The sequence below is a fragment of the Triticum urartu genome, chromosome 6 (genome assembly GCF_003073215.2).
Source record: "Triticum urartu cultivar G1812 chromosome 6, Tu2.1, whole genome shotgun sequence".
NCBI classification, from domain to species: domain Eukaryota; kingdom Viridiplantae; phylum Streptophyta; class Magnoliopsida; order Poales; family Poaceae; genus Triticum; species Triticum urartu.
This window is the reverse complement of record NC_053027.1, coordinates 564,595,509-564,619,969: the sequence shown is the minus strand read 5'-3', so window position 1 is coordinate 564,619,969 and position 24,461 is coordinate 564,595,509. Positions and strand designations below refer to the sequence as shown.

General features: G+C 45.3%; 2 protein-coding genes across 3 annotated transcripts; one reads left to right on the top strand and one right to left on the bottom strand.

The window, feature by feature from the left end:
• Window positions 1-11,931: 11,931 nt before the first annotated feature.
• LOC125515482 (P-loop NTPase domain-containing protein LPA1-like) lies at window positions 11,932-17,263 on the top strand. Of its 2 annotated transcripts, XM_048680953.1 has the most exons (7): window positions 11,932-12,378; window positions 13,986-14,275; window positions 14,616-14,697; window positions 15,052-15,471; window positions 15,593-16,330; window positions 16,460-16,564; window positions 16,760-17,263. In XM_048680953.1, exons 1-7 carry the CDS (start codon window positions 12,241-12,243, stop codon window positions 17,018-17,020), a joined length of 2,034 nt encoding a protein of 677 aa, XP_048536910.1. In that variant the 5' UTR covers window positions 11,932-12,240; the 3' UTR covers window positions 17,021-17,263. The 2 variants fall into 2 exon arrangements, with proteins under 2 accessions (XP_048536910.1, XP_048536911.1); XM_048680954.1 differs by lacking the exons at window positions 11,932-12,378; window positions 14,616-14,697 and having other exon boundaries at window positions 14,140-14,275.
• A 588-nt stretch (window positions 17,264-17,851) lies between these two features.
• LOC125515481 (pumilio homolog 3-like) lies at window positions 17,852-23,777 on the bottom strand. Its single transcript, XM_048680952.1, has 11 exons — window positions 23,553-23,777; window positions 22,394-23,103; window positions 21,211-22,186; window positions 20,579-21,140; window positions 20,356-20,497; window positions 20,138-20,245; window positions 19,831-20,049; window positions 19,634-19,744; window positions 18,996-19,190; window positions 18,491-18,665; window positions 17,852-18,330 (listed from the first exon to the last, which is right to left on the bottom strand). Exons 2-11 carry the CDS (start codon window positions 23,021-23,023, stop codon window positions 18,290-18,292), a joined length of 3,159 nt encoding a protein of 1,052 aa, XP_048536909.1. The 5' UTR covers window positions 23,024-23,103; window positions 23,553-23,777; the 3' UTR covers window positions 17,852-18,289.
• Window positions 23,778-24,461: the final 684 nt, after the last annotated feature.

The following is a 24,461-nucleotide window of genomic DNA, read 5'->3' as shown; positions in this document are numbered from 1 at the left end:
AGGCGGTACGTGGTGGCAGCGGCCAGAGGGATCCATCATGGAGTTCTTCGTTGGTGGTCCGGCCTAGCTAGATCAATAGAGAGGTGGGCGTCAGTGCACGGTGTTGGAAATAAGAGCAAATTACTACGAGATTTAATCCGAATAAATAGGAAATAGATCATGACAGCAATAGCAGAGATTAGACTAATTATGCCAATTAGCATAGTAGATAAACAGATCACATCTAGGGCACATACTAGAAACATGAATTCTACCACGATATCGAACAAGAAGGATAGAATCACATACGGTGCAGCGGGTGCAGCACCGCCAGCATTGACGTTGTCGCCCATGTCGTCGAGGATGAGGTTGTCGAGGTCGGGGAAGAAGTCGTCGTTCGCGAAGCCGTCGCTGCCAGCAGTCGCGCGAGTGCGCTCCCCAAAAATCTGATCGCCCCTCTCTCGTACAGGATCACGAGAGGCGGGGTTCCGGAGGCCTGTTGTCCCTTCTCCCGGTGCATGCCGCGGCGCAATGATCTGGAACGGTGGTGAGAAACCATACGAAGCGGTGGCCGCTAGGGTAGACGTGTGCCTGACTATATAGTGCGGGCCGGGTAGGTCGTGGGAGTAAACCCCACGTCTGAGTCGTCATGGTCCAAAAGAATCGGAAACGGTTCAGTAATTAACGCGTCCGTTAATTATTAATTAATGACTCATTAATTTTTCCTGGGCAGCAAAAATATAGACAACGTGCATAGCTCTGTCATCAGCTCGGCTCAATCCCGCGACGCGGCGCGTCGTGACGAGGCGTGGCGTGGTGAGGCGAGCGAGGAGGAGGAGCGCGCGTGTAGGTCTCCTCTTCTCATGCTCATACAAGTGGTAGAAGAGCCCACCTTATAAAGAGGTGCAACTCTCTCTCAACTTCCGGGGTGGGACTAAACTTTAGCCTCACTCACTCCACTCACATGTTTGCATGAATGGGCCAAGAGAATTTCAGAATTTTAGTTGGGCTTTGGGCCAAAGGCCTACTAGCAAAATTCCAACAATCCCCCACAAAGTCTCATTGGCACATCTCATCATTTAGTTCCAAAACATTGTTTATATACCGGTGCTTAGTGGAGACTGTGAAGTTGAACTTTCACTTAGAGATTTATGCTACACTAAATCACAACTTGAATAGTGGACTATGCCTTGAACTACAAGTTTTCTGTGAGACTAGTTTCACACAAATTCTTGACCGATACTAGGCTGCCGCAAGGCTTCCCCGCGGGTGGGCATATACGTCATACTCCAGGGCCTTTCATGAATTTATTAGAGAACACCCAATTCTCATAGACTGCGACGTTAACAGTCAAATTCATATAGGTGTGTTCCTCAGAAGATGTTCTGCAGGACAACATCTCTGCTTATCCGAATAAGCCACTTGGAACACATTAAGATAAGTATCAACCTGCCATGCAAATCAGGAGAGTATTGCATCTTCACGGAGTGGGATAGGTAATATAGGGATACTCTCCTCCCAGCTGACCAACAGCTTGTCTCCCACTTCTACTTCACGGGATCTCTGATCACATAGAGTGGGTTACCACTATGGACAACTCATGCGGTGGGTCTCAGACCCATCTCCATCAATGCATTATCTATCACATTACGTGATAGACCCTTTGTGAAGGGATCTGCCAAATTTTTCGACGTTTGGATATAATCCAACGTAATAACTCCGGAGTTCCTCAATTTTCTGACAGATTTTAGTCTCCTCTTCACATGCCTTGAGGACTTCATATTGTCCTTAGAACTGTTTATCTTGACGATCACAGTTTGATTATCACAGTTCATCAGGATAGGGGGTATTGGTTTTTCAACCATAGGTAAGTCCATCAAGAGCTCACGAAGCCACTCTGCTTCAACAGTGGCAGTGTCTAATGCTGTGAGTTCTGCTTCCATAGTTGACCTCGTTAAGATGGTCTGCTTGCAAGACTTCCAGGAAACAGCGCCACCACCAAGTGTAAAAACATAACCACTTGTGGCCTTAATCTCATCAGCATCAGATATCCAATTTGAGTCACTATAACCCTCCAGTACCCTTGGATACTCGGTGTAGTGAATCCCATAGCTCGCGGTGCCTTTCAAATAGCGCATAACTCTCTCAAGCGCATGCCAATGATCATCTCCCGGTTTTGACACAAACCGACTCAGCTTGCTCACAGCAAAAGAGATGTTAGGCCTCGTGGCACTCGCCAAATACATAAGCAAGCCAATAATCTGAGAATACCTCAGTTGATCTCTAGCAATCCGTCGATTCTTTCGAAGCAACACACTAGCATCATATGGAGTTGGAGAAGGCGTGTAGTCGCTATACCCAAAACGACTCAAGACCTTTTCCACATAGTGAGACTGAAGTAGTGTGATCCCACCATTCTCATCTCTCAACAGCTTGAAGTTTAAGATAACATCAGCTACTCCTAGATCCTTCATCTCAAAACAGTGAGATAAGAAATCCTTAACCTCCTTGATTAAATCAAGTTTGGTTCCAAAGATCAGTATGTCGTCGACATACAGACAAAGAATAACTCCTTCGCCCCCACCATAGCGATAGTACACGCACTTGTCACCATCGTTTACTACAAAGCCGGCAGCAGTTAATGTTCTTTCGAACTTCTCATGCCACTCCTTAGGAGCTTGTTTAAGGCCATATAAAGACTTTAATAACTTGCACACCTTTCCTTCCTGACCAGGTACTACAAAACCATCTGGCTGATCCATGTAAATTTCCTCCTTCAACTCTCCATTAAGGAAAGTTGTCTTAGCGTCCATTTGATGAACGAGAAGACCATGTGAGGCAGCCAGTGATAGTAGCACCCGAATTGTGGTCAGTCTAGCCACGGGTGAGTAAGTGTCAAAGAAGTCTTCACATTCTTTCTGGGTATAACACTTGGCCATAAGTCGTGCCTTGTACTTTTCAATTGTACCATCAGGTCTAAGCTTCTTCTTGAACACCCACTTACATCCTACAGGTTTGTACCCATAAGGACGGTCAGTGATCTCCTAGGTACCGTTAGCTAAGATGGAATCCATCTCGCTACGTACAGCTTCCTTCCAGTAGTCAGCATCAGGAGATGCATAGGCTTCTGAAATAGTCCTGGGTGTGTCATCCACGAGGTACACAATGAAATCATCACCAAAGGACTTTGCAGTCCTCTGTCTCTTACTCCTCACAGGAGTTCCATTGTCACCCTCAACAGGATTCTCAACGTGTTCCATCGCAGTGGTGGGTTCAGGAATTACCATGAATTCCTCCCTAGATGGAGTAGGTATCTCCTGATTTGATGAACTCGACATATCCTTCATAGGAAATATGTCCTCAAAGAAAGTTGCATCATTCGACTCCATAATCGTACCAACATGCATGTCGGATACCTCAGATTTTATTATCAAAAAATCTATAGCCGATGCTATGAAAAGCAAAGCCCAGAAGAACACAATCCACGGTTTTTGGTCCAAGCTTGCGCTTCTTGGGAATCGGTATATTGACTTTCGCCAAACAACCCCAAGTATGTAGGTAAGAGAGTTTCGATCTTTTCCTTTCCCATTCCTCAAACGGAGTCATGGTCTTATGCTTTGTGGGGACTCGGTTTAAGACATGACACGCAGTCATTAGCGCCTCCCCCCACCATTCCTTGGAAAGACCCGATGTGTCTAACATGGTGTTAACCATATCAGTTAGAGTTTGGTTCTTTCTTTCAGCTACCCCATTTGACTGAGGTGAGTAGGGAGGCGTCCTCTCATGGATTATACCATGTTCCGCACAAAACAGATCAAATGCATTGGAAAAATACTCTCCACCACGATCGGACCTAAGCCGTTTAATTTTTCGATCAAGTTGGTTCTCTGCCTCAGCTTTATAGTTTTTGAAGAAAGTTAAAGCCTCATCTTTTGATTTCAGGAGATACACATAACAATATCTAGTGGAGTCATCAATCAACGTCATGAAGTATCTCTTTTCACCTTTTGTCAACACGCCATTCATCTCACAAAGATCAGAATGTATAAGCTCTAGTGGCGCCAAGTCTCTTGCCTCTGCAGTCTTATGGGACTTGCGAGGTTGTTTAGCTTGCACACATACTTGGCACTTAGAGCCTCTGACAGTAGAGATTTTCGGAATTAAATTCATATTGTCTAGCCGCGTCATGCAACCAAAGTTAATGTGACAAAGTCGTGAATGCCAAATATCAGACTCATTGTTGTGGCAAACATTATTAATAACTTTAGTGCAAATATCTGAAAAGACAGGCGGAACAAGCCTCCGCTCTCATAGCCTTTTCCAACAAATTGTCCATACTTAGAAATTACAACTTTATTGGATTCGAAAACCAACTTAAAACCATCTCGACATAAACGGGAACCGCTAACGAGATTTTTATTGATGGATGGCACATGATGAACGTTCTTTAGACGCACGATCTTCCCCGAAGTAAGCTTCAGATCGACCGCACCAACACCTCGAACGATGGCATGTGACTCGTTCCCCATCAGCACGGGTGAAGTACCTGTTGCCTGGTAAGAAGAAAACATGGAGGCATCAGCACAAACATGTACATTGGCACCGGTGTCAATTAACCAATCAGGGGATTGAAATACTGAAAGGATGGTAGGAAAAATACCGTACCCTGATTCCTTCATATCAGTATCACCGATGACAACATTAGCAGACTTGCCGCTCTTCTCATGTTCACGCTCCTCAAAGCGGTTAGGACACTTCGGAGCCCAGTGATTAGGATCACCGCAGACATGGCAAAGTCCCTTCCCCTTCTTATGAGAATTCTTCTTGAAGTTGGTAGAATGTGATGGCTTGTTCTTTGTATCAAACTTGCCTTTGCCCTGAGTTTTGTTCTTGTTGTTTTTGAACTTGTTGGGCTGGGAGTTCTTCTTCTGTACCATGTGGGCACTAGAACCCCCCTCAGCAACTCGAGCACGTGTGTCCTTTGCTCTCGCCTTCTCTTCAACATCAAGGGTACCAATGAGATCCGCAACGGAAAACTCTTGTCTCTTGTGTTTCAGGGAAGTAGCAAAATTGTTCCACGAAGGTGGAAGCTTGGCAATGATGCCTCCGGCAACAAATTTGTCCGGCAACACACACTTGAAGTACTCAAGTTCTTTTGCGAGCGACTGTATCTCATGAGCCTGCTGTACAACAGGGCGCTCATCAGTCATCTTATAGTTATAGAATTGCTCCATGACGTACAACTCGCTGCCGGCGTCCGAGGCACCAAACTTGGCCTCGAGCGCAGCCCACATGTCCTTGTTGTTGTCAAACGACATATACGAATTCACAATGGAGTCATCAAGAACACTCAGAAGAGCGCCTTTAAAGAGGGTATCGATCTTCTCGAAAGCTTCCAGCTGTGCTGGATTAAGATCGCCCTCAGGCTTGCCCTTGGTGGCGTCATAGCAGCCCATGGTCTGAAACCAGTAGACTGCTCTCGTGCGCCACCTCTTATATTGCGCCCCCTTAAAGGCGGACGGCTTCAGATGCGCAGCAAAACCACTCGGAGTAAATTGCCTATAATCAGGTTTTTGGATTGTTCGAAATAAGAGCAAATTACTACGAGATTTAATCTGAATAAATAGAAAATAGATCATGACAGCAATAGCAGAGATTAAACTAATCATGCGAACTAGCATAGTAGATGAACAGATCACATACTAGAAACATGAATTCTACCACGATCTCGAACAAGAAGGATAGAATCACATACGGTGCAGCGGGTGCAGCACCGCCAATGTTGACGTTGTCGCCCATGTCGTCGAGGATGAGATTGCCGAGGTCGGGGAAGAAGTCGTCGTTCGCGAAGTCGTCGCTGCCAGCAGTCGCGCGAGTGCGCTCCCCAAAAATCTGATGGCCCCTCTCCCGTACAGGATCACGAGAGGCGGGGTTCCGGAGGCCTGCTCTCCCTTCTCCCGGTGCACGCCGAAAGGAGGGATGGAGAAGACTTGCTTGACGGTGATCTGGAGCGGTGGTGAGAAACCATACGAAGCGGCGGCCGCTAGGGTAGACGTCTGTCCTCAGCGTGCATAGCTCTGTCCTTAGCTCGGCTCAACGCAACACCGCGCCGCGGCACGGCGAGCGAGGAGGAGGAGGAGCGCGCGTGTAGGTCTTCTCTTCTCATGCTCATACAAGTGGTAGAAGAGCTCACCTTATAAAGAGGTGCAACTCTCTCTCAACTTTCAGGGTGGGACAAAACTTTAGCCTCACTCACTCCACTCTCATGTGTGCATGAATGGGAATTTCAGAATTTTAGTTGAGCTTTGGGCGAAAGGCCTACTAGCAAAATTCCAACACACGGTCATTAGACCCTGGACCTGTCGGACAACGGTATGGGTGATTACTTTCAGTTTCATTTTAGAGTTTTTGTGTTCGGTTTGGAAAGCGGAAGCGGCGGCGTTGTTGCAAAGTAGGAATAATATTTTCCCTGCCCTATCCTTATTTTGTTGATGTGTTTTCCGTTCGATGAGAGCCTATGAAGCTGTGTGTCTGGCGGGTCTTCTAGGATCCGGCCGATATAGATTTCTAGTGGATCCTTCGGCGACGGGCGACCGAGACCCGAACTGAATGGATTTTCTCTTGGCTAACTTGAAAGGGTCAGTGGGCGAGTCAATGGTCGCCATGCACCGTCGCACACTCGCTGGCACGTCTAGACTTGGTCCGTTGTTCATCTTCGTTCAAGGAGGGTCCGTCTATTAATTGCCTATCTATGAGCGATGTAGGGTGTGTCTTCTGGAGGCGGCCGGTCGGCGTACGTCGTGGATCCGATCCCGTCGTCGCCGTCCGAATCCATCCATGCAATGCAGCTGGTCTCTGCCCGCCATGGACGGACGGCCGTCCTCGTTAGTTTGTTTCACACACGTATTATGATACGAAAAGCAAAAAAAAGGGAAAAGAAAGAAGGTGCAAAGGCAAAGGTGCCGGCCGGAGCGGAAAGGGAGAGGGATCCATCCTGCCATCCTGCAACAACGGACGGACGCCGGCCATCGCCGTCGCCGCTGGTTTTCGCCATGCACGTACGATTCCACGACCGGCCGCAACCGCGCAACGGAATCGCGCACGGACGATGTGTGGCCTTTGGCCTTCTCGAGGAGAAAAAAGAGCTCAGAAGGCAAGCTGCGGCGCAGCGATTTTATTATTTTTTTTCTCCTTTTTTGCGGGTTTTTATTTATTCTTTTTTTTTCAGAAGGCAAGAAACAGGTTTACATATAAGCTACTTTCGAAACAGGTTTATATATAAGCCACAATTTATGTAAGCTACTCTCGAAACAAGTTTTCGCACCGATTCATATATACAACAACACAACAAAGTATTCGGCCGAACGGTACAATATGGTGGGGAGGCTCACTTACAAAGTAGATCAAAGGATGAACGTGAAACCAGAACAAGCATAACATCTAGTCGAGGTTCGACCGAAGACATCTAGGATCCACGACAATGTCCCAAAAATGATAAGGCGTGAAGCATCGCTGCTGCCGGGTCTAGAAAAACAAACTAGAGCGGTATTTTGGAGACTGATATGGTCCTTATAACACACACACGTGACTTTTTCCAAACGTTAATTTTTGTGATGTAGTACATATGAAATTGAGAATAATATAAAGGAGCGTCAATTAATTTGGATCAGAGGTCGTAAATACAAGTTTTATTTGCTACCATTTGAGTGAAAATCAAGTCAGCCGTGTAAATAGCAGTTCAATTCTTGTCCCCATGGTTCTTTCTAAAAAAAAACAGATAGATTTATGCATATGCCACCAAAGATATCGCTGGGTTAAACAAGAGTACTCACCTACGTGCCCAACACCTAGTGCAGATGGATGCCTAATCCAAAGCTGCACTTTTCTTGCCTTGATATAAAAATTCCACTTGTTCCTGTCTGATCTCTTCTCCTAATTAATTAATTAATTAATTATCACACGGGAACACCGGCATAACCAAGGTAATTTAATACTCCAGTGCCACGTGTAGACGATGGACAGATACAGCCATTCACACGACAAAGATCCACACAAGAGGGACCGAATCAAAAATGACTGCATGGTTGTGCCAAAGAGTAACGCATGATCCTTTTCTAAAAAAAAGAGTAAAGCATGATAAAATAAAATCCAGTAAGAATAATATTGTACTAATAGAATCTTGTGATTACTTTCAAAGTAATATTCGAGAAATTTAAAACGAGATGAGGAGCCTCCTAGAGTCATGGACAATATATTAAGGAGCCCACCTGGGCGAGATACCAGAATTCGTTTCCGACTGTAATCGAGTCCCACTCAGTAAGGACAAGGATGCGCACTACGACCTTGCCAGTGGGCTATGGGGCATATTGATGTTTAAAACAAAGTTTTGATTAAAAGCAGGAGAAAGTACTCATCGAGGCATTTAAGTTTTTCTAATAAGTTACTAATTGGTTCAACAATTACTTCACTAGTATGTAATTTACACACAGTCTTGCTAAACCTCAGTCGGCCGAGACTTGGTTATGCCTCAGTCAATGCTATATTTGTGAGATCTTACACTTAGATCCGTGCAAAATTACATCGAGATTCGTGAGATCTTACATTGAGACCATATATTAAATAAAACCAACTTTTAAAAGAACTTTCATACAAGAATAATAAAATTACTAGCAAGTCTTTGAAAAAAATCATACAAATAACTTACTTATAGATAGGATTTCATAACATATAAAATTATATTAATAGTGTAATAGTGTTTTTTAGGGAATAGTGTTTTTTTACAATGGTTGTTTAAGTAGCTCTAAAAAATTAAAATGGTGGTAATGAAAGAAAAGGGAGAGAAACCCGAGAAAGGAGAAGAGGATAAAAGCAGGGGAGGGGGGCCAAACCCCACAACTTTAAAGAGAGAGCGGAGGAGGAAGGCGACGACTCGTGCAGAGTGGGGCCAAAGAGAGAGGGAGGGAGCGCGGCCATGTGGAAGCCATGGGCGCGCGTGGCATGGTCGCTGTGGCGTGCTTGCCTTCTTGGCCCTCCCCGTCGCCCCCACGCCCACGCTCACGCCCATGCCCGTGCCCGCAGCCATGCGCCTCAAAACCCCATAATATAGATTGTTAAGTGTGTGCCATCGATTTAAAGCGCTAGCGTGATAAACTAAATCCAATAAGAATAAAAATGTACTATTGGAATCTGTTGATTAGTGTCAAAGTTGTACTCCAGAAATTATGCCAATATTCACCACATCAACCTTTTTAAATTTAAAAACATGCCAAAGTACCCACCCCTTGCTTCTCGTCCTTTTTTTTTTGAGAAAGCTACGTGTTCATATGAAAATACGGTTACAACACCACATGTAGCTTCGCAAATATAAGGATTTGATCAACCACTACTCCATCAATATGCAATTTATGTACGTATAGACATGCTTTTGTATCATATAAATCGTATATTGAGAGCGCAATCGGTGGTCAAACGGTGTTGACGAAATTCAGTTTACACCATAAGTTAATGAACGGATGGAGTAGTGGTGGTACCACCGGAGCAGGAGGAGAGAGGAGAGCAGCGGCCACCCGATCGACCGTGTCGGCAGTCGACCACCCAACGTATTTACATACGTACGCACGCACGCACGCGTGTCGAGTGCAGCAGGAACAGACCGCGACCCGAATTGCATGGATTTTTTCGTGAAAGGGTGAGCGAGTCAACGGTCGCCATGCAACGTCGCGTACTCGCTGACACGTCTAGACTTTTGTTTTTCTTTTTCTTGAGGACCTCGCACGTCTAGACTTGGCCCTGTGTTTTAATCTTGGTTCAAGGAGGGCCCGTCTATGTCTATATCTATGAGCGATGTATAGATAGATAGATACGTCTGTCTTCTGGAGGCGGCCGGTCGGCGTACGTCGTCGATCCGATTCCGATCGCCGCCGTCCGAATCCATCTGGTCTCTGCACGCCATGGACGGACGGCCATCCACATTTGTGTGTTTGTTTGTTTGTTTGTTTTGCACACGTAGTACGAAAAGCAAAGAAAGAGGGTGCAAAAGCAAAGGTGCCGGCCGGAAAGAAAGGGAGAGGGATCTCCCCATCCTACAACAACGGACGGACGTCGGCCCTCGCCGCCGCTTTCTCGCCACGCGTGCACGCACGTACTACGTTCCACGGCCGGCCGCAAACAGCATAATGGAATCGCGCACACGGACGATCGGTCAAACTTTACGAAATTTGATTTGAGGCAAATCTTATACGCCAAGTAAAAAAGAAACGGAGGGAGCATATCTCATTTGGCCTTCTCGCAAAGAAAAAAAGTTTGTAACATATGCCCTGTCTAGATCATTTTTATTCGCACTTAGCAAGTGTAAAACATCGCCCTTTCTTTTGACAATCTGTAAAACATGACCACTTTTTTGCGAGGGAAACACCACCCTTTCTTTTATCATACTCGCAGTTACAATTTGTATAAGCTACTCCCTTCATGTCACAAATAAGTGATATTTTGGACACTGCTATGGTCCTTAACACACGTAACTTTGAGCAGCAATTATTTTTTGTGATGTACTACGTATGGAAGCAAGAATACCGTACTACAATTCAATGAATACGTTCCCGGATAAATTAAATATTATACTGTACTACGTAGTTATTTTCGAATTTGCAGTCCAGACAATCGGAATGAAGTCCGTACTCGGAGTTTTAGTAATTCAACTACTAAGCACCGACTTGATTGCAAATACAAGTTTAGTTTTGCTATTTGAGTGAAATCAAAATCAAGTCAGTCTGTAAATAGCAGTTCAATTTTTGTCCCCATGGTTCTTTCTAAGAAAGAGATAGATTTATGCATATGCCGCCAAATATATCGCTGGATTAAACAGGAGTACTCACCTACGTGCCCAACACCTAGTGCGGATGGATGCCTAATCCAAAGCTGCACTTTTCTTGCCCTCATATAAAAATCTCACTTGTTCCTGTCTGATCTCTTCTTCTAATTAATTAATTAATTCTCACGCGGGAACACCGGCATAACCAAGGCGATTTAATACTACAGCCAGTGCCACGTATAGACGATGGACAAATACAACCACTCACACGAAAAGATCCACACAAGAGGGATACGAAAACGATTGACACAAGAAAGGATCGTACCACATGGTTGTGCCATTGTTATAAAGAGTAAGCACGATAAAATAAAATTCAATAAGAATAATACTGTACTATTAGAATCTCGTGATTATTGTCAAAGTTATATTCGAGCCATTTAAAACGAGAACTAATAGGTGAGAATCCTCATGGACAACATATTAAGGGGCCCATTTGGGCGAGATACCGAAATTCGTTCCCGACGGTAACCGAACCTCGGTTAGCAAGGATGTGACACCACAACCTTGCCAATGGGTTACAACCATGTTGATGTTCAAAACAAAGCTTTGATTTAAAGCAGGAGGAGAAAGTACTTGCTTTGTTCCTCTTTCAACGCGTTTCAGTTTAATTAAGGTAAGTAATTGCATTAACAAAGTTTAATAACACACCTTAAATTAAGGACCCTCTTAGATGGTGAACGCTCCTTGGCGGATAGCATTTACGAACGATTTCCATGGCAATTTTACTTGAGGAGGATGGCGCAATTCCTTCATAGGGAAGGCTTTTTTTTTTTGAAAAATTGTTGTCGTTTGATCTAAAAACATTTGTAAGTTAGCATTGTTCGTGAATCAATCTGTGGTTGGATGGTTAGAGGGGCAGTGGTATCCCAAGCCCACCAGGGTTCAAATTCTGGTGCTTGCATTATTCCTAAATTTATTTCAGGATTTTCATGTTCAAAAGTTAGCATTGTCCCTAAATTATAAAAAAAATCTTGTGGAGTAGCACTTTTATTATTTGTACATTAATAGCTCTATAAAAAAGGGGTAAAAGAAAAGAGAAAAAAAGGAGAGAGGCAGGAGGCAATAAAAGCGGAAGGAGGAGAGGAGAAAAGCAGAGGAGGGAGGCCAAATCCCACAACTTTAGAGAGAGAAAGCGGAGGAGGAAGGCGACGACTCCTCTCGTGCAGAGCGGACAGAGAGAGGGAGGGAGCGCGGCCATGTGGAAGCCATGGGCGCGCGCGGCGTGGACGTCGTGACGACACCTGCTTGCCTTCTCGGCCCTCCCCACCGCCCCACGCCCACGCTCACGCCCATGCCCGTGCCCGCGCCCATGACCCCGCCGCCGCAATGCGCCTCAAAACCCCATCTTTGACCCGGCGGGCTCCGTGAGGACCCCTGATCCGGGCCCAGCCATGGCGGAGGCGGCGCCGCCCAAGCTGCTCTACATTGCCGTCGCCGACGGCGGCGGCCGGCGGGCCTTCCGGTACACGCGCCCCGTCCTGCAGAGCACCCTCCAGCTCATGGGCTGCAAGGCTCGCCACGCCTTCAAGGTCATCCCCCACCCCTTCCTCCTTCCCCCTTCCCTTTTTCCTCTTTGCTGTCTCTATTGCTGTCTGTGATCTTGATCCCTCCCGAACAATGGAGGGCCGCCCGCCTCCGATTGGAGGCCCTCGTGCGACCTGACGGGACACGCTCGCGTTATGCCGCGATTAGATTAGACTGAGGACGGAACTGCCTGCTCCTACTCTGTTTTAGATGCCACAGATCCTCCATGGCCAGCACATGTGCAGCATGGTGTTCTGGCGCTGCTGCTTGAATTGCTCCTGCCTGGTTCAGACGATGCAGTTAGGCATGCCCAGCATAGTGTTTGACATGGGAAGGTGACAACTGCCTCTGCCTGCTTCTATTATGTTCTAGTAGATGCCATAGATCCTTCATGTTCATTCATGGACAGCACATGCCTAGCAGAGTGCTGAATTGATTGTTCTTTGCTCAAACGGTGTTGTTAGGCATGCGTAACTTAGTGTTTGGCGATGGGGCGATTTTGACATGGGAAGGTGACAACTGCCTCTGCCTGCTTCTATTATGTTCTAGATTCCATAGGTCCTTCATGTTCATGGACAGCACATGCCTAGCAGGGTGTTGAATTGGTTGTTCTTTGTTCGAACGATGTTGTTAGGCATGCCTAGCATAGTGTTTGGCGGTGGGGCGATTTTGACATGGGAAGGTGACAACTGCTCCACCAATCGATGAGCATACCACGTTCTTGGCTCAATCCAATCCAAACTCCCCCGGGCCGGTCCACTTCCCTTGGATTGGACAGGAAACTCTCATATCCTTTTCGCCATCTTTTGGCCAGGGTCATTCTTTGCAACAAAAGATTGGATCTGATTCGGCGTATTTCGGATGCGCAAAACACACCGTTCCTTTCCAAGCTATTCTTCTTGTTGCAGACTGAATTTGTCTTTTGGTGATACTTTGCTTGGGGGTCATTATCAGCACATACTGTCAGGCAACTGTTGCCCCTCTGCTACACCTAGTGTGAATTCCTATTGCTTTCTTTGCTTTATTATGCTCTGATGACAGAGACGGCACCGTGTTATAGTGATATAGACATCTAGGCTTTGCCTTGCCATGATCTTTATGCTCGAGAACTGTAGCTTGACGGGCTACCGTTCTAGTCTGTATCTTGGAACTGACCTGAGCTCCGGTATCAGGTTCTCACTTGACGTAACTTTCTGTACTCTGATTTGGTGTTGGCTATTTGGCATATCTTGTTTTCCTAATCGTCCATTTCGATTAGCTTCCTAAGCAAATATGCATCTTGGAGTTGACCTGAGCTCTGGCATCAGGTTCTCACTTGACGTAATTTCCTTACTCTGATTTGGTCATCACTGTTTGGCGTATCTTGTTTTTCTCATCGTCCATTTCGATGAGCTTCCTAAGCAAATATGCATCTTGGAGTTGACCTGAGCTCTGGTATCAGGTTCTCACTTGACGTAATTTAATTTTCTTACTCTGATTTGGTCATGACTGTTAGGTGTATCTTGTTTTCCTCATCATCCATTTCGATAAGCTGCAAAAGTAATATGCCGGTCATGTGCTCAACTTTTTTTATTGGTGTGTGGAGTTTAACAGTGTTTTTTGGCACCGTCAGATTAGCAAGAGAGTGTTCAGTGTGATGAGGAGTGAATTCTTGGATGTGTCGAGATCGGATAGGGCTATTAAAGATGAAAATGCCCCTAGCCTAGGCATTGGGGAAGATGCTGAGATGCTTAACACAGAAATTCCAGACGCAAGTAGCAGCAGCTTGCCCTTCGAATTGTACAAGACGCAGACAACGATTCTTGTTTCAAGAGAGAGGTTTCTGAATATCGTGTGTGACGCACTCTCTTCTTACAAGTATGTTGGACCAAACCAGAAGGCTGACTTTCTTCTTGCTTGCAGGTAACTTTACCCTATCTTTTTCTTATTGAGTTCATACGAATTACTAGCAATCCAACTAGCATGTTTATTCATCAATTTAATTTACAGCTCCTAGTCGTCTATATCTTCCACAACTGAACAGGATTAGGATAGACATTTATGCTTAGCATGCTTTGTTAAAGTCAAATGATTCCTTTGAAAAAAGCCAAATTATTCTTATGAGCACGGTGCATGCATTATGCTCCAATGAAATATGCATATATTACCCAAGTCATTTCAGGGCACCCATAGGGTAGCTACTCGATGAATTCAACGGCAGCTAATTTTTGCAACTCTGTCTTTTTCCAATTATTCTTATCAGAATTAAGGAGAAAAAGGAATCGGTGACAGTACTCTTGTGTGGGACAAGCGGATGCGGCAAGTCCACCCTATCGTCTCTGTTGGTATGTTAATTTTCTAACCTAAGAGTCAGCCATTTCTGAAAGGTGATAGCTAATACTATATATAACGCCAGTGACACAGTAGTTTGGTACACACAGAAGCATTTAATGATAAGTATCTGCATGTCAAATACTCCCTCCGTCTCATAATGTAAGACGTTTTTTGACACTACACTAGTGTCAAAAAACGTCCTATATTATGGGACGGAGGGAGTACGTACCAATTTAAAGCGCTTTGATACCTTTCCTGCTCTGTTGTGTTTCTTGTTGCTTTTAGAAGATTGCACTGTAAATTAAAGAGATACGTGATGCTGACTCCTTTCTGAATGCTAAATACAGTCTGTTTGTTTTATCCAGGGTAGTAGATTGGGCATGACGACAGTGGTTTCTACTGATTCTATACGCCATATGATGAGAAGCTTTGCAGATGAAAAGCAAAATCCTCTTCTCTATGCGTCAACCTACCATGCAGGAGAATACTTGGACCCTGTTGCAGTTGCTCAGTCAAAGGCTAAGCGCCAGGCAAAGAAGCTCGCAATGGTTTCTAATCCTAACACAAATGAAGGCCAAGATGACACTCCAGATGTTAAATCTCGTCACGGCTCCTCAGTATTACCTCCTAGGACCGAGCTGATTGGCAGCAAACAAATGGCAATAGAAGGGTTCAAGGCGCAAAGCGAGATGGTCATTGACAGCCTGGACAGATTAATTACATCCTGGGAAGAGCAGAAGCAATCTGTTATTGTTGAAGGAGTTCATTTGAGCCTCAATTTTGTGGTGCGTACTAGTCCAGAAGCAACACTGATATTCTATTACAGCTCTTGCGTCGTTTACCTGTTATATATTTTGTTGCACTGATGAATTGACTAAGCTATATTTTATTTTGAATATCTAATAGATGGGGCTAATGAAGAAACATCCTTCCATAATACCATTTATGGTATACATTGCAAATGAGGAGAAGCACATGGAACGGTTTGCTGTGCGCGCAAAGTACATGACACTGGACCCAGCAAAGAACAGATATATCAAGTACATCCGGAACATCAGGGCTATTCAGGAATACCTTTGCAACCGAGCAGACAAGCATCTTGTGCCCAAAATTAACAACACTAATGTTGACCAGAGCGTGGCAGCGATACACGCCACGGTTTTCAGCTGTCTTCGCCGGCGAGAAGTTGGGGAGCAGCTGTATGACCTCAACACAAACACTGTTCCTGTAGTGGATGAGGAATACAGGAACCAGCGTGCAGCTAACTCCTTGGGTTCCAAGGGCATGTTCCAGTTCATTCAAAGGAAGGGGTCTTCGAGGAATCTGATGGCTCTCCTTAACCCTGATGGTTCGGTGACTAAGGCTTGGCATGTAGATTCAGGTGATGGCAATGCTAATGGCAGTACAGGCAGTGGTAGATCAGTAGGGAATCATATGGTTAACCCATCACAAATTGGGAAGGCAGAGTCAGTTAATCTCCAGTTTGGTTCTTTTGGGATTAGCGCGTGGCTGAGTGACACAGGCGGTGGCACCAGCCATGCTGGAAGTGTAGATGACCTGAGGGCTGATGGGATCGAGACAAGCGGTAGATACTTCTCCTCATGCTGCAGCTCACCAAAAACGTCAGACTGCGCCTCCAAAGAGGTATGTGTTGTGCATCAACACTAAGATATGTTTGTTATTAATACTGACAGTAATGTGTTAATGTTTTTTTAGTCGATTGCTGATGCTATGCATTCCGATCTAACGACTGCTCTGGTGACCTTTCTCCAGCATATGGAGGATTATTCAGTCTATGGTAGTGAAGAGGATGCTGACGACCCACCTGATGCTGAAACTGATGAGGATCTAACTGATGAAGAAAGGGATGCTCATGAGGTAGCTACTACTCCTATGTTATACAGCAATTTTCCCAGTGGGATTTACTTCTATTGTGGTAGCAGCCACTTGATTGCAGTTGCTGCTTCCTAAAACTCTTGCAAATACATTGTGCCTTATACCAACCAGGAATGGCAGTTGAAAGCGTGCCTCATTTCAAAGCTAAATGTTTTCTGCACCAACCATTTCCTCCAGATTGAAGCGGGCTCCGTCGACGAGCACTCCACCAAGTCTGACGAGGAGTACGACGACCTAGCCATGCAGGACGTGATGGGGAACGGCAACTGCTCCGACGACGACGAGCAAGCTGCAGGGTACGGCACCAGGGGCTCACAGCCCATGGAGGAGAGCATCCTTGGAGCGGATGGCGCCGTGGTGGAGGGCAGGTACCACCACAACCTGGACCTCTTCACGATGTCCAAGGACGTCGCCGCCACAAAGATGCCGTGCGCGTGACACAGCCTAACCCGACCAACCCCTGGGGGAAGAAAGACACCACTGCCACGGTTCACTGTCAGCCGCGGTGCTCTTGGGCACATTCTCCGGTGGTGCTTAGGAGTCTGCACCGGTTACTGTACCCATATGAGCTTATGTTGGTGGTTGTGACTGTTAGAGGATCTCATGCTTGGCTATATATAGGAATCCTGGGGCTTTGCCCTTTTGTCGAAACTCGAATAATGAAAAGTTGAAATTGCATTCTGAATTTGCGCAAGAATATATTCTGTCAGAAGTCAGTGGACACATACTCCACCCACCAGTTTCGAAATATAAGGCGTATTTTAACTGTGCAAGATCATGCTTTGAACAACAATTCATCTAATTACATTTTAGATCAGTTATGAGTTGTGACACAAATTTATTTTTCTAACCGAGGCAACTGGGTGTAGTTAACATTAGTTGCCTCACTATCTGTCAGTGCAACAAATTCAGCCAATTCCTCTCTTTCAACGGCTATTATGAGCGTGCAAATGTTCCTGTGATGAAACTAAGAATATTAGTCAAATAATGTGAACTCTCAATGAAAATATTTTATGCATCGTTATGAGGAAATAAGAGGGAAAATATGTCGCAAGTCGAGAGACAGCTTGAAAGAGTAAAATTAGCAGGTGGAGATATCAAACAATAAACACCACGGAAAAAGATGGAAAAAGATACATCGACCACACATGACAACATAATAAAAACATTGGTACTTCCAGAGCTGCATGCAGACATTTCATAGACAGAACATAATAAAACATTGGTACTTCCAGAGCTGCATGCATTCATTTCATAGACAGGCACTCATTTGATATCTGTGAAACCTCCTTTACAGAGACTGAAACATTTGGTTTCTGCGAAACATCAGTAAAATAGGAAATCTTTACAAGAGATGGAAACCTTATACACTGATGAAACCCAAGGCAAAAGGATCTACAGGTGTCCTTGCTTCCCATCATCATCTAACCCTAAATATTTCAGCTAATTTTGCTTCCATGCTTTGCCTTTCTTATATATATATTTATATATGTATCTTACTCGAAGAGGAAAAAACGGTACAAATATACAACTTCTCTCCTTTTGAACAAGCAAAATCTCTTCTCTTTCTCTTTATTCCCAGAGGCCCCCTCCTTTATTTACAATCAAAGGCTTTCGCGAGCTCCGACGACGGCACTGGACAACGACTACTGGTAAGGCTAGCCTCGCTATCTGTCTGTACAGGGGTTATTCTGTCAAACTAACCATTCAATCTCTGCAAGACTGTGACGAGACCCCGATACGCCTTTCTGCAAATGAGAAAAACAAATTAAATCCAAATGGAAAAGGGTTTGCAAAGGCATGCAGATTATGAAGCAATAAGCAAACGCCTCCACGACCATGCATCTTAAAAAGGAAGAAGGATGAATTGCAGTAAGGATGACCAAGAGGGGCTTTGGAATCTGGTACCTCCTGCGGCTATAAGCTTCTCCACCCGGGCAACGATATGTTTCCCGTAGGTGTATCTCTTCAGTGCGTTAAGGTGGACCTTGATACGCGAAAGAATCAGCTCACGGTTGTGGTCGTCGCAAGTCTCCAAAACCTTTTGCACTACATAGTTCGCAAACTGGTCTTTCATCATTGCCTGGAAAGCAGAAGCTAGACGTCAGAAGACTGAAATTGCCCAAAAATACAAGCTTTAGAACAATAAAGACGTGGTATCCACATCTGCGCCTTGAAGCAGCAGATGAGGAAACGGAAAACAGTTTCACACATATAGCATGCTGAACAAATTCTGTTCCTCAAGACATAGACAAAACAAGAAATAGCCTGTGCCAATAATTATACCAAAATTCAGGAGCCACAGCACATAAGAGCTATATTCATGTAGTCAATAAATATCCATTTTATTTCTACACAGAGCAAGTTCTGCAACAAAGAACCAGTATGCTTAAACAGCTGGTTGAAAACACACCTGTAATGGCTCATTCTCATCAGTAGTACCAAGCATTTCATTAATTAGAATCTGGCGCTCCTCAGGAGAACCAAAAGACAGACACTTCTCAACAACGTTGGAAGCGAATTTCTGTTGGCTCATCTTCACGATCTGTCCAGCAAGCTGCTTAATTATAGAAGTACGTTCTTCTGGTTTCCCGTGTTGCAAGACATGCTACAAAACAAAGAAACCAAAAGCCCTTTGTGTAAAGTGGGATACATGAAACTTTCAACTAGGTAATCGCTAGTCTATACAGTAATACGAGAAAGTGGTAAACAGAAGGAAAAAAGTACAAGAAAGTGGTAAACAGAAGAAAAAAACTCTCCATATATAATATCATATATCGGCATGATAGATCACACCGAACAAATCAACACACTTGGTGGTACTGGGCAGAAAGTATGAAGAAAACAGTACAAGCACATTCGGTAATTAGAAACTACTTCCAACGAGATATAAAAACTAGAGAAAGAGCATTTACATGATATGTAACTGCCAACTTGATAGAAGAAATCCAACATAAACCATCCCTCCCACTAATTTAATATACTAGGCCTGAGTGAAATTGTTCAAACGACAAATATTTAACAAGTAGGAGTAAATGAATAAGCATCTACCTGGATAACATAATTGCCATACTGGTCTTGTGTCAAAGGAACCACACACTGCATGATCTCCTCCATCATGGCATTTTGCGTGCTTTCATCATCACAGTGCTCCAAGACTCTCTGGTGGTAGTCAATACAGGTAGGTAAATTTAGTAGATTGTGAATGAAACGCATCCATTAAAACCAGATATAGGTTGATATAGCACCTGAATAACACGGCAACCATATGGATGGGTGGAAAGTTCAATCACTTGTCCATAAAAAGCAGAAATGATGAACTGTATCCTTTCTTGAGGGATGCATTCTATGCACTTCTGGATTACATGGTTGCCATTCTGATCACGAACCAATTTCAAGATAATTGTGTTTCCGTCAAGCTCCAAAGCCATTTGTGTTTGTTGCTCCACACCAACCACTTCTAAAGCCTACAGAAAAATATGATGTCCCTAAGACTGTAAACAGCTGTCCATAACTGATTTGGTAGGAAAAAGTTTAGTTTGTAGCAATACATACCTTCTGAATAACCCGGCAACCATACATTTGTGTACTCAGTGTATATACATGACCCTTGAGTAGGTTTGCCAATTGCTTCTGTTGTGGTTCAGTCCCATACTCGAAGAACTGCCAAGAACAACAAATTAGGCTAAGGTCTTAAAATAATAAGATAACCTCGAAAATCGTTAATAAGTAAATCAATTTGTTCGATACAAATGCATAAGATAGTTGCTCACCTTCTGTATAACATAGTTTCCAAAAACATCAGTCATCAATGTTCGTGCTTGGGGAAGTATTTCTGGAAAAATCATGTTCTTCTCTTCAGTAGAAGCTGTTTCAAGTTTCTGCTGTATAAAGCGACTCCCGTACTGATCCGAGCTGCAGAGGGAGAATCATATTAGTATCCCACATAAAGATAAACACAGCAACTATACTCAGTTTAAATCCAGGAAGTAATACCTGAACTCGACCACATGACCTACAATATCTAGCAGCTCAAAAGATCGGGTCTTATTGGTCTTGAATTCCTCTAGCAGAGTAGACTCATAAGCATTATCTACCAGACCATTCTCTGAACTCCATGATCCCATAGCTCCTCCAGTGGTGCTCCTTGCCATGGATGGAATACGTGTTGTTAGCCTATCTCCTTGCCTGGCATGACCCTGGGGAGATGGGATAAAATGGCTAGATGTTGGACTTGATAAATATGCCATGTCCATGCCATATGCTTGTTCACTGCCATAAAGAGTTGGGCTAAGACCACCAGATTTGCCCATGTATGGCATTCCATACTGTAGCTTCTGCTGAGCAAGTAATGATGCAAGATAAGCCTTTTGATATGCAGCATTATCCATGTGGCCTGAACCAGAAAAGTTACTTCCCCGGAAAGGACTCATGCTTCCAGCTGCACCAAGGGGAGAGTTGGGGTTTGCCTGCAAGTAAGGGGCATAGACTGCATCCATTGGTTGGACCTGATAACCAGTCCCCCTTTGATTTGAAAGAAGGTTGGCATATTCACCATCTGGACAGGAAAACACAAGTCAGGAAACAATGGGAACACACACACACACACAGAGGGAGAGAGAGAGTACCAGTATTCAGGTGATTATTCAGCATGGACGAGCCAGAACTTCGTGAATTAGCCTTTGCATGTCGTCCAGGTACATCAATGTTTGAGCTATCACCATTCAGGTTTTGGTAGAGATACACAGGTCCAGTCGGGCTCAGCAAAGATCCTTTCTTGTGCCCATTACCATGCTGTGATTGTGTAGGGAACTTACTGTTGCTTTCAGCTGCCAGTTTACTCATATTTGGATTACTCAAGTTACTGCTACCATTTGGAAAGACTGCATATTCCAGGGCATTTATCGGTTCTTCATCAGCATTATGAACTAAATTATGTGGAGAAAACTGTCTATGCTCCTTCGGAACATTATTAAAGAGCACATCTCTTTGATCGCCACCAAAGTTCTGGTAAATATGATTTTGCACATCACTTTCTAAATTGGCCATGTTGTTCCCCGAGAGGTTTAAACTGGACATAGCAGATAGAGCTGCTGCAGTGTCAGAACCATCATGATTACGAGAAGCAACATTTCTGCCTTCAACCATTTTATCAGCTTTTCCCATCCTAACTCCAACTGGAGGAAGGCAAGGGCTTGGAGCCCTCTGCATCAACTGAGGGTCAGGGGTGGTGCTTCTTGAGATCGAAGAGCCTACTGCAGAAGCAAATGTGTGCGACATTGAAGAACCTAAACTTTGTACCCTGACAAGACTGGGTGAAGCCGTTCCAGACCGAAAGCCATTCATAGATTCTGACCTACTCTGAAGTTGTGCCTTTGATGACTCAGAGGACCTTACTTGATTTGGGCTCTCAAAAGCATTTCGGCTATTAGAGCGTGAAAGATTCTGGCCCTCAAAAGCATTCCGGCTATTAGAGCGTGAAAGATTTGGGCTCTCAAAAGCATTCCGGCTATTAGAGCGTGAAGGATTTGGGCTCTCAAAAGCATTCCGGCTATTAGAGCGTGAAAGATGACCAGCTTTAGAAGCAGGATGGCTAATATTTTCCTGTCATGGAAACCACTGTAAATTAGATAACAAAACAAACCGGGACTTACATGCTAGTACAAAATAGTCTTACAAGTGATGCATTTTAGGAGTAGCCTGTCAGTATAAGTGCAAAGACAATTTAATTCCATTCATATAAAACATGTACTTCTACTTAAGGTTAAAGAATCTATTGCAGAGCAAATGCAATAAGAAAATATTTTCAACCTGCAGGGCATCCGCAAAGCTCTTGCGACGGGAGGCGAGGCCGTTGACATCAGACAACCCAATAAGCCCATCAGCGGCTTGCCCGAGCCACTCTGATGATTGCTGACGTGCGAGGCCATTCCTTTCACCTCTGCCCATCCTATCATTCAGGAGATAGCCCACTCCGTTGGCTTCGCGTGCTCCTGGCTGCACCGAGAACAGAGAGCTCCCACCAGTGGCCTCCGAGGGCCGCCTCCTCCAGTCCCCGATGCCCCCGGAGGCAGCCTGGAACCTCTGTGCCACGCGCCAGTCCTCCTTGGACACCATCGGCACCGGCAGCCTCGGGTTGAGGTGCTCGTTGTTGTAGTAGTACTGCAGGTACGCCGGGTGAGACAGAATCTCCTCCTCGGATAGCATGTCGGCGCCGCCGAGGCCGCTGTTGTCGACGTGGGCCGGGGGCGCGGCAGAGAAGAGCGTGCCGACTGCGGCGCGGGCGCCCTGGACGGTGGGGGGAGCGCTGCCGCTGCGGTACATGCTGAGCTCCTCGGCGGAGGTGCCTCCGCCGCCGCCGTGGTGGTTCTGGTCCATGAGCACCGCCTGCAGGTCGCGCTCGAGGTCCTCGAAGGTGGGGCCCGCCGGAGACGGAGCCATCGCCGCCGCAGCCTTGTTGGTCACCTAGCCGGCCGGCTCTGTTTCCTTCCTTCCTTTCCGCCTTCGTTCCCACACGAAACCTGAAACGAGAAAACACCAGGACGGTGATTAGAACTCCGAATTTCACACCCAGATTAAGGAGGAACGCGCACGAAGCTTGGGGAAGAAGAACTGGATGAACTAGAGAGAAAACGATCAGAAGCAGAGAAGCAGAAGCAGGGCCAAGAAACCAAACACGAGCGACATGGAATCGGCTGAATTCCAAGCTGATTTCGTCAATTTCTCTACCCGGATAGCAGCAAGAGGAACCCCAAGAAAAGAAATCCCACCTTTTAGGGGCGGACCTGCCGAGGGTTCAAGCAACTGAACCCCTAATTTCCTGGGAGAAAAAATCAGCAAACCCACTGGCTACTCCGTCGAAGCAGCGAACAAATCGGCAACGACGGGCGGATTGGGGAGGAAGCAAGAGAAACATCAACAGACTCCGGGAAGAATAATAATCCAAGCAGGTCGAGTTAGGGTTCGTCACCTCCGACGGACGGACGGGGGGAATCAATCGGAGCCCCGGCGGACGGACGGATCCCCGCTCCACGCCAGTCCGGCGGAGCGGCGCGGCGCGGACGAGGAGTGGGGGGGAGGGGCGGCGGCTGCGGGAGGAGAATTCCTGGAGGGTTCGGCGGGCGGGCGGGCGGAGGGGGGAGGAAAGGGGAGGGGGAGCTGGGTGCTGTGTTGGTTTTGTTGGTCGATCTCCTCTCCTCTCCTCTCCTAGGCTAGGCTAGGCAAAGGCAAAGACAAAGGCAAAGCTAGTGGACCGAAGAAGAAAAAACCAGCCTTGGCGGATTTGGTGCGGCTTTCCTCCTCCTGGCTAGGTATACTTACTAGTCCTATGCACCCTTTTCTTTCCTTCCCTTTCTCTTTTCTTGTTATGTGCTCTTTCTTTTAGGGGAAAAATATCTTTGAGATGATTGCTAGGCATTTTTTGCAACGACTTGGTGATCAAGAAATACAATCATGGGCGAGAAGCTGAAGATTTAATTTTATTAATAGAACTGTTAAAAAAGAGATCGTACGGAGAAAACTATGATGCGGATATATTGTTGGATTAAAAAATGCACAGAAAAGAGTACAGGTCGTCCTCCGGTCAAGCACATACGTTACGTCATCGTCTTCGTGACATCAGAATCAACCACACTCTATTCTACGGTTTATTATTTATGTATGCATTGTTTTCATGATCAATATGACTTCTTCTTCTTCATCGTCTTCTTCTTCTTCATCATCGTCTTCTTCTTCTTCTTCTTCTATTACCCAAATGTTGCACGATAGAGTTTTTGTCTATCATAATAATGTCACAATTCGGTCACTCAATTTTCAAATGGTTACAGTTAGGGTTCGTCACCTCCAACAAACGGCATTAATTGATCCAAGGCCGGGTGGG